This window comes from Microcaecilia unicolor, chromosome 9, assembly GCF_901765095.1.
Source record: "Microcaecilia unicolor chromosome 9, aMicUni1.1, whole genome shotgun sequence".
In the NCBI taxonomy this organism is placed as follows: domain Eukaryota; kingdom Metazoa; phylum Chordata; class Amphibia; order Gymnophiona; family Siphonopidae; genus Microcaecilia; species Microcaecilia unicolor.
Window position 1 is genome coordinate 79,136,061 of NC_044039.1, and position 16,178 is coordinate 79,152,238.

A 16,178-nucleotide genomic window follows, 5' to 3' on the forward strand; every position below is an offset into this window, starting at 1 on the left:
CCAAACCTGTAACCCTGACGCAGATTTTTGAAGCTAAACTGGTCCATCAAAATCCCAGAAAGTACTCCAGCTGCCAAGATAACAAGAATTATTTATCTATGCACCAGACTTAGCCTGAGGAAATCAAGATGCAGTCACCACCAATTTTGTTTTTATTATTCTGATTATAATGATATCTCATTACCCTCTCAGTCATTATGCTGTCAAAATAAAGACCACCACCTGCCAAAAAGTGTCCAAAAAAAGGTAAAAGAACATACTGTTTTCTTTCAGGAACCTAAGTGTATCATTGTATCCCTGTTGGCACATCTCCCAAAGCACCTGTGAACACATTTGTTATGTTTGTTAAAAATGGAAAATAAGAATTAGAAAAAAAAGCAAATGGGAGCAATTTTACTTCACTAAAGCTATACTTAAAGAAGAAAGATGCAAAAACAACATTTAGAGGGTCTTTTACTTAGATGCACTCTTTTACTATGGGAGACAACATTTAGCGCCAGCTGATTTTTAGCATGAGCTAAAAACGATAGCGCACCTTAGTAAAAAGACCTCCTTATATATTACAATAAAAGATTCTTTAAAATAATAAGTACAGTAACTGTAGCAATTGCTAATTACAGAAAAGATTTGACCTATTTGCACACCTTGTTAACTTCAGGTAGGTAAGTATCTCCTATTGCCTTAGGTATCCACTTAAGATAGCTCTTTAGATAAAGGAGATATATTGCACCTAAATTCTTTGGCAAGCTGTGGTTAGCATTATTTGGAAAGACAAAGCTAAAAATTCTAAATTTTTTATGTTGTCTTACATCAGTTTTCTGAACAAAAGGATGAATGCATGCTACAGGAATTATGGATATTCTATTCTGAACAGAGTTCCATTACAAATGTGACTTATATGCACTCAAGTGGTTGTCACGTCTCCAAATTAGATTTGAGAACTGGGAAATCTAGCCTTAAAGTCTACAGAGTCAATGTATGCAAAAGAAACTCATGAATGTCTAAGGTTATGATAAGAATTAGCACAGAACAACTCTAATTTATTGCAATAAGTAAGTTTTCAAAAAAAAATTGACATTTCATTAGGAATAAAACAAGAAAATAAATAGACTATTATAGCTGTCAACTTATCTTTGCTTCAACAAAGCACGTAGTCAATTTGTGGTCACAAAATTCATTATAATGAGCCACCTAAGAAATAGGTGGATACAGATGCAGTTTTACCTTTGGTTCTGGTGGGAAAAGTGCTCGAGTTAAGCGGTAAAAGTTTGCCAGGCTCAACTGAATGCTGGTATTGGTAAAACGCACTTCATGGAAGTTTGTGGAGCTGTCCCTTGGACAGATATCGCTTTCACCAGAAAAGGGTGTGAAACGGTGGATTGTGTTCTTTAGCTCATATTGAGGTAAGTTGTCGCTAATCCCTCCATCTACATAACGCTGCAAGACAAGATACCATAACATTTTTGGCATTCAAATATACAAAAAAAAAAGAACAAAAAACAGAACAAAACCAACTTACAGCAACAAAATTTCATGTATAAAGTTTGTGGCATCACCAACATCCTCAAATATCTAAGAACAATCACCAGAGCTATAATACTGTGTGGGAGAGAGGCACATTAGGACAAAGTGTTTGCCTATAATGAAAAGCATCTTTCAATAAAGTAAAATTAACCCACCTGTAGCAGGTGTTCCGAGGACAGCAGGACACATTCATATGTATGGATGATGTCATCCGATGGAGCCTGGCATGGGAAAATCCCCAGCTTCTTTTCTGAAAGCTGTTGGGAGTCTCATGACGCATGCGTGGACCTTCTCACCTGTGGTGACCATGCAGGACCAGCCAGTCTATTAGAAAGCTAATACAATACTAGGGGAAGAGGGCAGGATATGTGAATGTGTATCCTGCTGTCCTTGGAGAACACCTGCTACATGTGAGCAACTTTGCTTTCACTGAGGATAAGCAGGACATTATCTTTACATGTATGGGAATCCGTTGCTACTAGGGTTGTACTGAATAGCATATTTTACTATTCGGCCGAATAGTAAAATATATATTCAGCTTTTAACATAAGTAATATAAGAAGCAAAGTGAAAATCACAGATTAAGTGTTTAGTTCAGTAGAATTTAGCACAGTAAAACCCCCAGATTATTTGTATTTGAATTTAAATTGCTATTCAGTCAAATACAAACAATATATTTGGGGCACTGTTCGTGCCAAATCTAATTGAATACAAATATTCATTACAGCCCTACTAGCTACCAGGCTGCTCCTAACAAAAATAAAAAAAGGACAAAAGGCCAGCAACAGGCTAGGGCAAGACTAAGTTAAAAAAAAATTAAAATTTTAAACAGCCTGGAACAAAACAAAATGGACTTTATTTTTTTGGAGGGGGGAGGGGTGAATTCTAGACCACAAATAAGTTCTCTAGGACTGACTGACCACTGACTGTTGCATCAAGAATCTTGTTCTAAGCAGTAATGAAGACCACTTTGCAGTTCTGCAAGTCTCCAGAATGGAAGCAGACTTCAAGTGAGCTACAGATGAACTATTACTCAGGCAATACAAGCTGTGACGTGACCCTCCAGAGTCATCCCAGAATGAGCATAAGTAAAGAAAATGCATTCTGCTAGCCAACTGGAATATGCTTGCCGATTGCTGTCCCCCCATCTTGTTTGGGTCAAAGAAACAAAAAGCTGGGTGGACAATCTATGGGCTTTAGTCCAATCCAGATAGAAGGCCAAGGCTCTCTTGAAATCCAAGGTGTGCAGTGTGCTTTTGTCGGGATGGGCATGGGGTCTGGGAAAGAATGTTGATAGGACAATTGACTGATTAAAATGGAATTCTGACACAACCTTAGGAAAGAACTTATGATTTCACCAGAGTAATTCTACACACAGATCCTGTGTAAGGTAGAACAGCTACTACTTTGGAACTAGCTCACTCAGCTGAAATGACTGCCAGCACGAACAGAACCTTCCACGTCAAAAACGTCAGATGGCAGAAATCACAGAAATCAAGTGGCTCAAATGGTGCAATCATCAACTGGGTGAGAACAATACTGAGATCCCACAATACTGTGGGAGGTCTGACAGGGGGACTGAGCAACAAACCCATCATGAATCGAACTAGAGGCTGTACAGACTGTCCTTAAATGGTAATAAGTTCCAATTGCATTAATGTGGACCCTAAGAGCTGTCTTGAGTGCCTTCTACACTTGTCAAGAGTCTGGTTTCAAGTAGTTTTTGTTAGGAGAGGGAAAAAAGGATCTAAGGCCTTGCTTTCCCAGCAGACAGCCAAACCTCCTCTACTTGAAGTTGTAAGACCTCTTAGTGGAATCTTCCTGGAAGCATGCAGAACATGGGAGACATCCTCATGAAGGAGAAGTGAATCAACTACTATCTTCAACATCCAAGCCACGAGAACCAGAGATTGAAGATTGGGATGGAGTCATTCTGAGTAGCAAGGGTCAGACAGCAGTCGTCTACCTGGCTCTTCAGAGGCTAGCTCTAGGAGAGAGGGTTTGTAAGGACCTTTTAGCAGAATCTTTCCTGGAAGCAAGCAGAACACCTATCAAGCAGAAGCGAATCAACTACTACCTCTCAACATCCAAGCAATGAGGACCAGAGATTGAAGATTGGGATGGAGAAGCAATCCCTCATTCTGAGTGGCAAGGGTTAGAAGCAGTCCATGGCTCTTCAGAGGCTAGCTCTAGGAGAGGGAACTACATCTGCCTTGGCCTACAGGAGGCGTGAGGATCGTGGCCCCCTCTGTCCTGCTTGGTTTCAGCAAAAGTCTTCACAATGAGAGTAATGGGAAGATACACATATAGAGGACCTGTTCTCCAATGAAGAAAAAAAAAGGATCCGAAGCTAGTGTCATGTGTTACCAGTGTGGAACTGTACCAAGGTACCTTGCTGTTGAGTAAGTAGAGAAGAGATCCATTAAGGGAGTCCCCCACTCTAGGTATCTCCTGGGCTACACCCATGTTTTGATTTGGGGTTTTTTTTATTTGTAAAATTTGAGATTATATCCAAGCAATATCAACTTGTACAGAAAAGTGTTGCAAAACAATAGCAGCAGAGAATAACCCAACTTTCCAAAAGACATTTCAAAAAGGAAATTAAGTAAACACTAAAGTCCACAATATTGAGATCCAAGACTTAATGAGAGGATTTAAACAAAAGTATAAGAAAACATGTTAGGTATTAACGTCCCACATACTAGAGCTAGATACTAATCGAATGAAGAGCTCAACTCAATCTCCTGAAACCTGTTTGGTTGCCAAAAAGGCTGATATGTTTTCTTTGAACCTTCTCACCTATTTAACAGCATTGTGTCTAATAATACATTTACATGGATATCTTAGGAAAAAAGTCCCCCCCCCCCCCCTTGAAGAACACCAGGTTTCAATAACAAAAACTGCTTACGTTAGCATTGGGCATCTCTTGATACATCAGGAAAAATTTGGCTCTATTTTCTCTCTATTTTGAAAAAAAACATTCTCAATAACCACTGCTTATCAGGAGATAATGCCACCAAAGCAACCAAAGTTGTTGCAGTGGCTACTTCCAAGTCTGAAGTATCCAATATAGCCGAAATGTCCAAAGAAGCTTTTTGCTGTTCCACCGCTTTCCTTGGTAAATAATAAAGTTGTGAAAAAGGAGGAAAGTTGTCCTCCAGTATACCAAGAATCTCCTTCATATAACGTTTTACCATTTCCAAGGGCATAATAGTAGACACCCTTGGAAAATTTTGAAAGCGAAGATTGTTGCTCCTTGCAAAACTTTCAAGATTTTCACATTTATTCCTCAAATTAGAGAGATCTTTAACAAAAGAGGTCTGCAAGTTCTGAATACCAGAAAACTCATTACTAATTTGTTCCACTCAAGAAGACAACACATTCACCTCTGTTTTAGTTTTTCCTTTCAATTCTATTTGAGACAATCTCTGCGTAGAAGCACGAGTTTGTGGAAACTGAGTTTTCCCCAAATCAGAGATCAATAACCATAAAGAATCCAGTGTTCCCTCAGTGGGCTTTTTCAAACACTCAGGAATAGACACAACGGATTTAGGTTCAGGAAATTCACATTCCAGCTCCAATTCAGCAGCTCCTTGATCCCCAGTCATAAAACTCGCAGCAAGGTTGTTTTCCCAGGACAGTTTCAAAAACGGCTCCCTCAGTCTCCAGCTGAGACTACACCCATGTTGATGGACCACTAGTGAGTTTGCATTACTCTGCTTAGCCTGTCTACCAGGCTGTTGCATTTCCCAGCCAGAGGTGGTTCCGAGCACCATCCTGTTTCAAGCTGCCCAAGCACAAAACCCTAGTGCTCCCCAACACAGGAGTATAAGCCTGTGCCTGCTCATCAATGCAGTACATTGCAACCTGGTTGTCTGTTTGAACTAGAACAATTTTGTGCATTAGCCCAGTCTCTAAAATCTTTTTGAGCATTCCATACTGCTCAGAGCTCCAGGAAGTTTATATGCAACTGAGTCTCCTGGGGGTCCACCAACCCTGGATATGAAGCCCATCTATATAACCACCCCATCCTAGATTGGATGCATCTGTTGTCACTGTCTTGTGTGGAGGGGTAACTTGGAATAGAAGTCCCTCAATCAAATTGGATAAAACTGTCCACCACAAGAGAGACTCCTGTAGGGGAGGAGTGACACTAATCACATCTGCGATCACAGAGCAGTTTAAAAAAAAATTCTCCCACACTATCCAACTACTCTAGATGGTTTCTCAAGTCAGAGAAGCTATGTATGTCACACTGACAGTGGATGCCATGTGGCCCAGCAATCTAACATCTGCTGACCTGTGACCTGTTGGCTCTGGTGGACCTGGACTGCAACACAAATGAGTGTCTGCATGCTACTCCAGTAGAAGAATTGGTCTTGAACAGTGTGTAGCAGGGCTCCAACTCCAATCTTCGGACAGGAAGCAAATGGGACTTCGGGTAATTGATAAATAACTCTAGTAATTCTAACACCAGAATAGTATGGGGCATAGATTCTCAAGCTCCTTCCTTGTATGTGCTCTTCACCAGACAATCTCCAGACAGGGAAACACACATGAACACCCAGTTTACATAGTGAGGCAGCAACTCCCTCTAGACAGTTTGTAAAGATCCTGTGAACAGATGCGAGATTGTGACGGGGATCAGTGGCATTCCTTGGTCGGCTGCCACCCGGGGCGGATTACCACTGCGCACCCCTCCCTTCCCCCAGGTACAGCGCCCCCCCCCCTCCCCGGCGCATCACCTCCAAGCCCCCCCCTCTACTGGGAGCAGCTGCGCAGAGGAGGAGGCCTCCACCCCCCCTCCCCAAAGAGCTGAACACAGGCACCATCTCAATGAACAGCCAAGAGTAAGCAAATGGGCCTAAAGTATGGGTGGGAGCAACACCAGGTCAGCACTGCGTAAGTCTAGTAGCGCTATAGAAATGATAAGTAGTAGTAGTAGTCTGACGACACCAACATTCTTGATGCCACGGCATTGAATCAGTCATGAAGTAACCCCAGCTCCTCCTGCTGCATGGCCCGGATCAGCTCCTTGATAACTAACACTGGTAAAGGCTGGGGGGGGGGGGGGGGGGGGGGGTTGTCAAGGTGGTCAAATCCACAGTAGGTACTGGGGCTGAATGAGAAGACTGATCCTGGAACAGTGAAGGCCGAAATGCTGGTGTTAATTTCCTGTAGAGCGTACATCCTTCATGGCGCGGGCACTTGCCTCGAGAGGGACCAACATCAGTACTTCTTGACCTCGATCTGACACACCTTACGAGTCCCTCGGTGCCAACAAAAACAATGTTGACTCCATACAAGTTTTTGGTACCAGATCCAAGGATGCTCGGCTCCAATCAGTTCTATCAATTATTGAGAAGGAAGGCAGAACCTCTTCAATACTGATGCCAACCCAGTGACTGATGCAGTTTTGCAGGCCATAAGGACCAATGCCTCTGAAGCAGACATCAATGGACCAGACTTCTTGGTGTCAAAAATACTTTTGCGCCATTTGACTTGATTAAGAAGACATCTGGTCCCATGTCCTCATGGTGGGTAAAGAAGATATGTTCATATGCTTCGTGGACTCTCCCTCCCCCCCCCCCCCCAAAAAAAGGCGCAAACAGCTAGATATCTTTCCCTGCCGAGCTCCGCTGGATGATCTCACTCATAAATGTCAGATGATATCCTGCTTCTCCCAGCCTTACAAATAATGGAAGCCGTATAGGATTATCCCCCAAATTCTACAAACATGAACACCCAACGCTTAAGCACACAGTAGCCTAATGGTTAGTGCAGTGGCCTGAGAACCTGGGGAACTGGGTTCGATTCCCACTGCAGCTCCTTGTGACTCTGGGCAAGTCACTTAACCCTCAATTGCCCAAGGTACAAAATAAGTACCTGTACGCAATATGTAAACCACTGACTAACCACAGAAAGGTGGTATATCAAGCCTCAATCCCTTTCCTTTTAATAATTAGTTGATAATCAGATGAATTTTCGAAAGAGAAGGACGCCCATCTTCCGACACAAATCAGGAGATGGGCGTCCTTCTCTCAGGGTCGCCCAAATCGGCATAATCAAAAGCCGATTTTGGGCATCCTCAACTGCCTTCCGTCGCGGGGACGACCAAAATTGACGGGGGCGTGGCACCATACCGAAGGCGGGACTTGGGCATGATTTAGAGATGGGCATCCTCGGCCGGTAATGGAAAAAAGAAGGGAGTCCCTGACAAGCATTTGGCCGACTTTACTTGGTCCATTTTTTTTCATGACCAAGCCTCAAAAAGGTGCCTGAACTGACCAGATGACCACCGGAGGGAATCGGGGATGACCTCCCCTTACTCCCCCCAGTGGTCACCACACCCTCCCAGCAAAAAAAAAAAAAAAAGTAAAAAACATTTTTTTCCAGCCTCTATGCCAGCCTCGGATGTCATACCCAGCTCCATCACAGCAGCATGCAGGTCCCTGGAGCAATTTTTAGTGGGTGCAGTGCATTTCAGGCAGGCGGACCCAGGCCCATACCCCCCCTACCTGTTACACTTCTGGTGGTAAATGTTGAGCCCTCCACCCCCCCCCCCAAAACCCACTGTACCCACATGTAGGTGTTCCTCTTCACCCCTTAGGGCTATGGTAGTGGTATAAATTTGTGGGGAGTGGGTTTGGGGGGGGCTCAGCAACGAAGGTAAGGGAGCTATGCAGCTGGGAGCAATTTGTGAAGTCCACTGCAGTGCCCCCTAGGGCGCCCGGTTGGTGTCCTGGCATGTGAAGGGGACCAGTGCACTACGAATGCTGGGATTTGGTCGTTTTTGAGATGGGCGTCCTCGGTTTCCATTATCGCCGAAAACCAGGAACGACCATCTCAAAAACGACCTAAGGATGACCATCTCTAAGGTCAACCTAAATTTCATGATTTGGGCGTCCCTAACCGTATTATTGAAACGAAAGATGGATGCCCATCTTGTTTCGATAATACAGGTTGCCCCGCCCCTTTACGTGGCCATCCTGCGAGGACAGCCTCATGACAACTTGGGCGCTCCATTCGATTATGCCCTTCATAGGCGGACAGTGGCCCAACTGTTTGGGGAGGCTAAAGGGGGCAGGGTTAGGGGTGGGGCCAGGGGCAGAGCTTAAATCCATAATTGTCTGATAACACACAGAAATAATAAATAAAAAAGTCACAATTAATACTTTTATTAAATTTAGATATTAGATATGTATCATATGTCAAAGAATAAAGTGGTTGCTCAAAGCATATTCTAACCACAATCGCTCAACTGCAAAACACTATGCACAACTTTGTGCAAAAACACACTCAGAACCTTACTGTACCATAAATATTACACTGGGCAGAATATACACCAATATACCACCCATACAGAAAATGCAGACCGTCAACAATATGAAACAAGGGATCATATCATTACAATTCTCATGTAGAGCCACAAATACCCTAATTCATGTTTAATGTGGGATAAAATGCCATAAATAAGTAAATATAAACTTTTAATGTTGAGCACCTGATTCTCAAAGTGGACATATTCCAAACACTATAATGAAAATAAAATGATCTTTTCTACCTTTGTTGTCTGGTGACTTTTTCTGATCATGCTGGCCCAGTATCGGATTCTGCTGCTCTCTGTCCTCAGTGCAGGTCAGGAAGTCATCCTCGTTAAATATCTCCCTGGCAACCCAGGACACCTCCAGCCAACCCCCCTTGCTCTCCCAGCAGTAAGGTAAACACATTAAACCATAAACCAATTTCTACAACTGGTTACACAAGGCTAGAGGGCTTTCACTGCAGCTCCTGCTGTGAGGATGGAGGTAAATCAACAATTTAAACCCCTCAGGGAAGGCTTAGCCTCTCCAAGCCTCTTATACCGGGTGCCTATGATGCCCTTCAATGTCAACTAGCAATAACTGGCATTAAGCAGAGTTAATTGGTCAGTAAGATGTACACGCAAAATCCATAGCATGCAACTGTAAAAGTGTGTGGACTTGGGAGGAACATGAACAGGTCAGAGGACATGCCCAGGACTTGCAGATACATGTTATGGAACACACGCAGTTACTATTTACAATTGTTACAATTGCCTACAGATAGGTGAATGCACTTACACCAGCCTTTGAACTGGCATTAGTACTGAAATGCAAACTTACGCTAGTATTCTATAAACAGCAGTTTATAGAACTGCCATTACAAAATTTTGATGTTTAATGTTGAACTTAAGGGTAAATTTCAATAAAGGTCACCAAAAGTGTAAAATAAAGATGTCAAAAGAACCAACTTATTCCCTGTATCTGTAGCATGCAATAGCACTTTTCTTACATTAGGCACATTCTATGAAGGGCACCATATTAACATTTTGTCATCAAAAAAGTAAACGATATCTTCAGCTGGAAAATGACAGGCCTATCTTGAACACCCTGGTGGTCTAGAGGTGTAGTGATCCCCAGGTACTCTGGCCCATACTGGCTCTGCTCTCAAAATGGCTGCCTTGACCTTTAGTGGCACTCTCATGAGTGCACAAGGGGGTTTGCCATTTTGAGAACAGCGCCAAACATTAGGGTTACCATATTTGCAGAGGCAAAAAGAGGAGAAAGGAGGACACAAAAAAACAAAAAATATTGCTACTTTGCTAAAGAAATATTTAATTGTAGCAAACATGTAAATAGCTTTTAGTTAATGAACACACATCAAACAGTGACAATCTACTTTTCAAAAACTTCTGGATTTGAGTTTGACCGAGTCCAAGGGTACTTATCAGAAGAGCGGATATCTTTCAACAACTCTAGCTGGTTCTGAAATACATGTGAAGTATGACTTGCTTAAAGTTCTGCTACACGAACAAAATTCCTCTGGACAGATTCAGCCAGAAGGGAAAGAGATCAGCAATGTCTTTTTCTCTCTGGACACATGGGGGGGGGGGGGGGGGGGGGGGGAGGTGCTAAAAACTGAATACGAGGCCAGAGAAAGTTTCTATCATTACATAGCTAGGTGTGTTGGTCATAGACACGCAAGAAAAAAAAAAAGAAAAAAAAAAGGAAGCGGCCCACACCGCCCACGACGACTACCGGGCGAGAGCAGCCTACGCTTGCTGGATAAAAGAAATCGAAACAGACCTCAAACAGCAATAAATGGACAGTGCTGCTAAGGAAATATCACCTGCATTGTCTTCACACACAGCCGGATGGAGAAACTGAGATAAGTACTCATCCTACTGAATGAATAACTATTTGTACAAACTGAACCCCCCAAAAAACTTAAAAATAAGAAAATACTGATATCAGGAAAACTAGACAACTAGAATAACTACATGTATTATTGGACAAATAACCATTTGTAAAAATTGTAACTAAATAATTTATGAAAAAGGTGAGAAAATACTAACCCCCCCCCCCCCCCCCCCCCAAAAAAAAAAGCCCAAGAATACTGAGATATTATATGGAGTAAATTGAGAAACTGTGTAAATAGGGATAGTAGTAGATTACACACTATCCCTCACACTGTTCGGCCCAAGTCAAACAGCCTTATGGAAGTAAGCATGTACAGCTGAAAGTCTCAACCAAAACAAACCTCTCCCACGCATCCAGCAATTAGAAATAGCCCCACTATCAGCCACCGTGAATGAAACCAAAATGGAGATGCTCAAACTACTCCTAATTATCTACTCACTATCAATGATCCACCATACAACAACCACCCTCTCACAAACAGCAACACCATACACATACTACACACTCACCAAAAATTGATCCGACACACCACAACCTAAGCAGTGGAAGAACACCAACTAGTGGACAAATAACACAGAGTGCAAAGAAGGGCTCAAACAAGCACACCCCAACAAAGAAAAGACAACTAATAGAAGTCCATACAACACAAAACACAGTAGACCCATACCTACCAATCCAAGTGGGCTACATCAATGCCAGATCAGCAATAAACAAAACAATTTTAACAGACTGGATCATGGTAGAAAACCTTGACCTACTCCATCAGCGAAACCTGGATCCACGATCAGAAAGACCCCATAATTCTAGACCTATGCCCCCCTGGATACAAAATCACACACTGGACCAGAAAGAAAAAAAAGAGGTGGACGTATAGCACTAATCTATCGATCCCATTTTAACACCAAAACCACTGCCGTATTCATCACACCCCAACTCGAAATCGCCTCAATCAGAATCCATAACAAAACCCTATGCGACAACTTAAACTGTGTCCTGTTCTACAGACCCCCAGGGAACTGGAACGAAGGCCAGACCAATCTTATGGATTGCATCTCAAACATGTGCATCCAATTCCAATGTACTTATACTAGCAGACATCAACCTCCACTTAGAAGACCCCAAACTCAAGCAATGCTCGAGAATGTAAGGAGTTCCTCAAATGGGACCTCAAATGGCCACGAATGCAAGCAACCTACATTAAAGGGCATACATTTGATCTAATCTCATACAGAACTGCTACAGACCAGAACCTAGTAATAATAGATACTAAATGGTCAGAAACCCCCTGGTCTGATCATTATAAACTAAACTTATCCCTACAATGGCGAAAGAAGGGAGAACACCAAACCCAAGAACATTCAACATACTCAACAAGAGGACATGTAGACACAAAAACATTCTGGCAACTAATATACAACAATGATTGGACAGCACAAACTGAATCCCTAAACTACCTCTCGGAATGGGATAAAAGATGCAGCCATGTATTAGATGAAATAGCACCACTACGAACAAGATCCACATGCAAGCATAGCTCAATACCATGGTTCAACGATGAACTGAAAAAACTAAAGACACAAGTCAGGAAGTTCAAACAAGCATGGCAAAAATCAAAAGATGAACATGCACTCAACACATGGAAACAAGTACAAAGAAAATACAAATGCGCAATAAGACGGACCAATAGATCTTACTATAAAACTAAAATAGGGTTAGACTACAAAGACACGAAGAAATTATACCAATTCGTGAACAAACTATTAGATACCAACCCGATCACCGCAACTAACAGACATTCCATCTGCAGACAAACTTGCTAAGTACTTCTATGAAAAAATAGTAAACCTACGCAACACGCTACCCAAAGACAACTCCAACATCGAAAACTTCCATGATGAACTTGACCCATCCACAGGAGAATACCCAGCTGACCGCATCTGGCTGAACTTCGCCCCCCTAACCACTGACATAACAGCCGAGCGCTCAGTAGGTTCGCCCCAACACCCAATGTAAACTAGATACCTGCCCCAACTACCTACTGAAATCTGCCCCTGACCGCTTCACAGAAGATCTCACATCCCAACTAAACTACATGCTCCAGCAAGGACTCTTCTCGAAGAAACATGGCAACATTCTACTCACCCTGATACCAAAAGACACATTGAAAAAAGCAAATGAAATCACCAACCACCGACCGGTAGCATCCATCCAACTGTCAATCAAATAATGGAAAGCATGGTAACCAAACAACTTACAGACTACATAGACAAATTCTCAATACTACATGAATCACAGTCAGGCTTTTGCCCTCTACATAGCACCGAAACAGTACTACTCACTCTCCTAGCCAAATTTAAGCAGCAAATAGCAATAGGTAACAATATCCTCCTCCTCCAATTCGACATGTCTAGTGCATTCGACATGGTAAACCATAACATATTAATGAGAGTACTCGACAAGCTCGGGATTGGAGGTAACATACTCAAATGGCTTGAAGGTTTCCTAACCACAAGAACATACCAAGTAAATTCAAAATCAAGCATTTCATCATCTTGGAAAACCGACTGTGGTGTACCACAAGGACCACCACCATCACCGATCCTCTTCAACGTAATGATGACCCCACTAGCCAAACCTTATCCAACCATGGCCTTAACACTTTCATCTATGCAGACGATGTTACTATACACATTCCTTACAGATCCACCCTAACAGAAATCACCAATGAAATCAAGATCGGCTTCAACATCATGGACGCTTGGGCAAAGGCATTTCAACTTAAACTCAACAACGAAAAAACACAGTCTCATCCTCTCATCCCAATACAGCATGGACAACCCCACAACTATCAGCACTCTGGATCACACCCTCCCAGTCTGACAGCCTGAAAATCCTCGGTGCTAACATTGGACCACTATCTAATGCTAGAGAGCCAAGTAAAATCCACAACAAAAAGAATGTTCTTAACAATGTGGAAACTCAAACGTGTGAAACAATTCTTCCCAAGGGAAATATTCCTCAACCTGATACAATCGATGGTGCTAAGTCATGCTGACTATTGTAACGGAATCTATGCGGGATGCAAAGACCAAATCTCAAGAAAACTCCAGACCGCACAAAACATGGCGGCAAGACTCATCTTCGGAAAAACACGATTTGAAAGTGCAACACCCCTACGTGAAAAGTTACACTGGCTCCCAATCAAAGAACGCATCGCCTTCAAAATTTGCACTATGGTTCACAAAATCATCTACGGCGAAGCACTGGGATATATGACAGACTTGATCGACCTACCAACCAGAAACACAACCGCATCAGCTCGTAAATACCTAAATCTCAAACTTTCCAAGCTGTAAAGGACTAAAATACAAATCAACTTATGCATCCAGTTTTTCCTACATCAGCACACAATTGTGGAACGCTCTACCAAAAGCCGTGAAAACCACGTATGATCACCTCCAATTCAAGAAAAAACTAAAAAAAACTCGCCTGTTTCAAAAGGCATACCCTCCCAACCCAACATAAATGCATGAACCTAGCGACACCATAACACTACAGTTATAATGATCACCAAACAACTCCACCTGTTCTTGACTTCCTTCATGTGGTTCCACCACATGAACCTTTTCCTAACACAACTTAACCTTGTTTACTCCGGAGTCAACCAACACCTCTTCGGCACAATGTAAGCCACATTGAGCCTGCAAATAGGTGGGAAAATGTGGGGTACAAATGTAACAAATAGAAAATTTAAAAACCTGCAAGACATATCTGAAGTCCAAGGGAGGACATGTCCTCTTAAAAAGAGGATGCATGGCAACTGGGGATCATTCCTGCCGTGACTATAACCTAGACCATCAGGGATTATAAGGAAGTTTGGGCATGTGTAATGTGATTGCGCAAGTAATGCGGTAAATACAGTGCTTCAAATAAACTCGTACTAAATTTAACTCTAAATTTGGGATGATAAATTCCTTAGGAATTAGCCTCTCTGTGGAGATGCGACATCAACTCATTTCAACGTGACGCAAAATCAGCCAATGTAAAAGCATTGTGGCTTTTAGCTTTAGTTTTCATTAGCTGAGGTCCATGTGTGAGGAGGCTATTTTGCTTGGAGGTAAAATACAGTCTAAATTATTATATACATTAAGGCTTGAATACCATTTGGGCGATCCTGAAGAATTTCCAGGCTCTGTTGGGTATGACGAAAATGTTGAAGATGCAGTTCTTTCATCAAATTTGTGGCATGCAGAAGCTAGATTCTACGAAAGGAATCTGCAGCAATTGTTTTGAAGCACAAGTACTGGTCAGTTTATAGTATTAGTAGGGAAATATTACAATGAAATGAAGTTTATATATTTAGAAAATAATTTGAGAAATGTATTACTCTTGATTGAAATTTTTCAGAGCATATAGTCCTCACATTCAGCATCATCAATATGCTTTTTTTAAATTCTGGACTGTGCATCAGGCTGGTATAATGTCCACAGTATAGTCCAGTATCTAGACTCCTTTCCCCTAGTTTAGTAACAATCTATATCATGCTTGTCCTTAATTTTATAACTGAACACAAAACAGGAAGGCATACTGAGCCAAAAAGTGACAAATTAAAGAGTAGTAAATCACCTGGATCAGATGGCATGCACCCTAGGATACTGAAATCGAAATTGCTGATCTGCTATTATTGATTGAAATCTGTCATTTAAAAATCATCCATAGTACCTAAAGATTGGAAGTTGGCCAATGCAAAGCCAATAAATAAATTAAAAAAAAAAAAACCACAAACCCCCCCCCCCCCAGGATTACAGGGGTGGATCCAGAAAAATACAGACCAGTAAGCCTGTTAGTGCTGGGCAAAATAGTGGAAACTTAAAAATAAAATTACAGAACACATAGACAAACATGGTTGAATGGGACAGAGTCAGCATAGATTCAGCCAAGGGAAGTCTTGCCTCACCAATTTGCTTCAATTCTTTGAAGGCGTGAATAAACATGTCAATAAAAGGCGAGTCGATGTAGTGTATCTAGATTTTCAGAAAGCTTTCGACAAAAGTTCCTCATGAGAGACTCCTGAGAAAATTAAAGAGTCATGGAATAGGATGCAAGGTTCTGTTGTGGATTAGGAATTGGTTACGGGACAGAAAACAGAGGGTAAGATTAAATGGCCATTCTTCTCAATAGAGGAGGGTGAATTGCGAAGTGCCACAGGGATTTGTACAGGGAATAGTGCTATTTAACATTTATAAATAATCTGGAAGTCAGAACGACAAGTGAGGTGATTAAGTAAATAAGTTCTGCCACACTGGGACAGACCAAATGTCCATCAAGCCCAGTATCCTGTTTCCAACAGTGGCCAATCCAGGTCACAAATATCTGGCAAGATCCCAAAAAAGTTCAATACATTTTATGCTGCTTATCCAGGAAATCAAGCAG

At 42.1% G+C, this 16,178-nt stretch overlaps 1 protein-coding gene across 1 annotated transcript in view; it reads right to left on the bottom strand.

Moving 5' to 3' along the window:
* Positions 1–16,178, bottom strand: part of LOC115477400 (patatin-like phospholipase domain-containing protein 2) — a 183,469-nt gene that overhangs the window by 71,087 nt on the left and 96,204 nt on the right. The window contains exons 4-5 of the mRNA XM_030214254.1: positions 1,225–1,437; positions 261–321 (exon numbers count right to left, since the gene is read on the bottom strand). Of these exons, the coding sequence (XP_030070114.1) occupies positions 261–321; positions 1,225–1,437 (274 nt within the window). The remainder of the gene's footprint in view (positions 1–260; positions 322–1,224; positions 1,438–16,178) is intronic.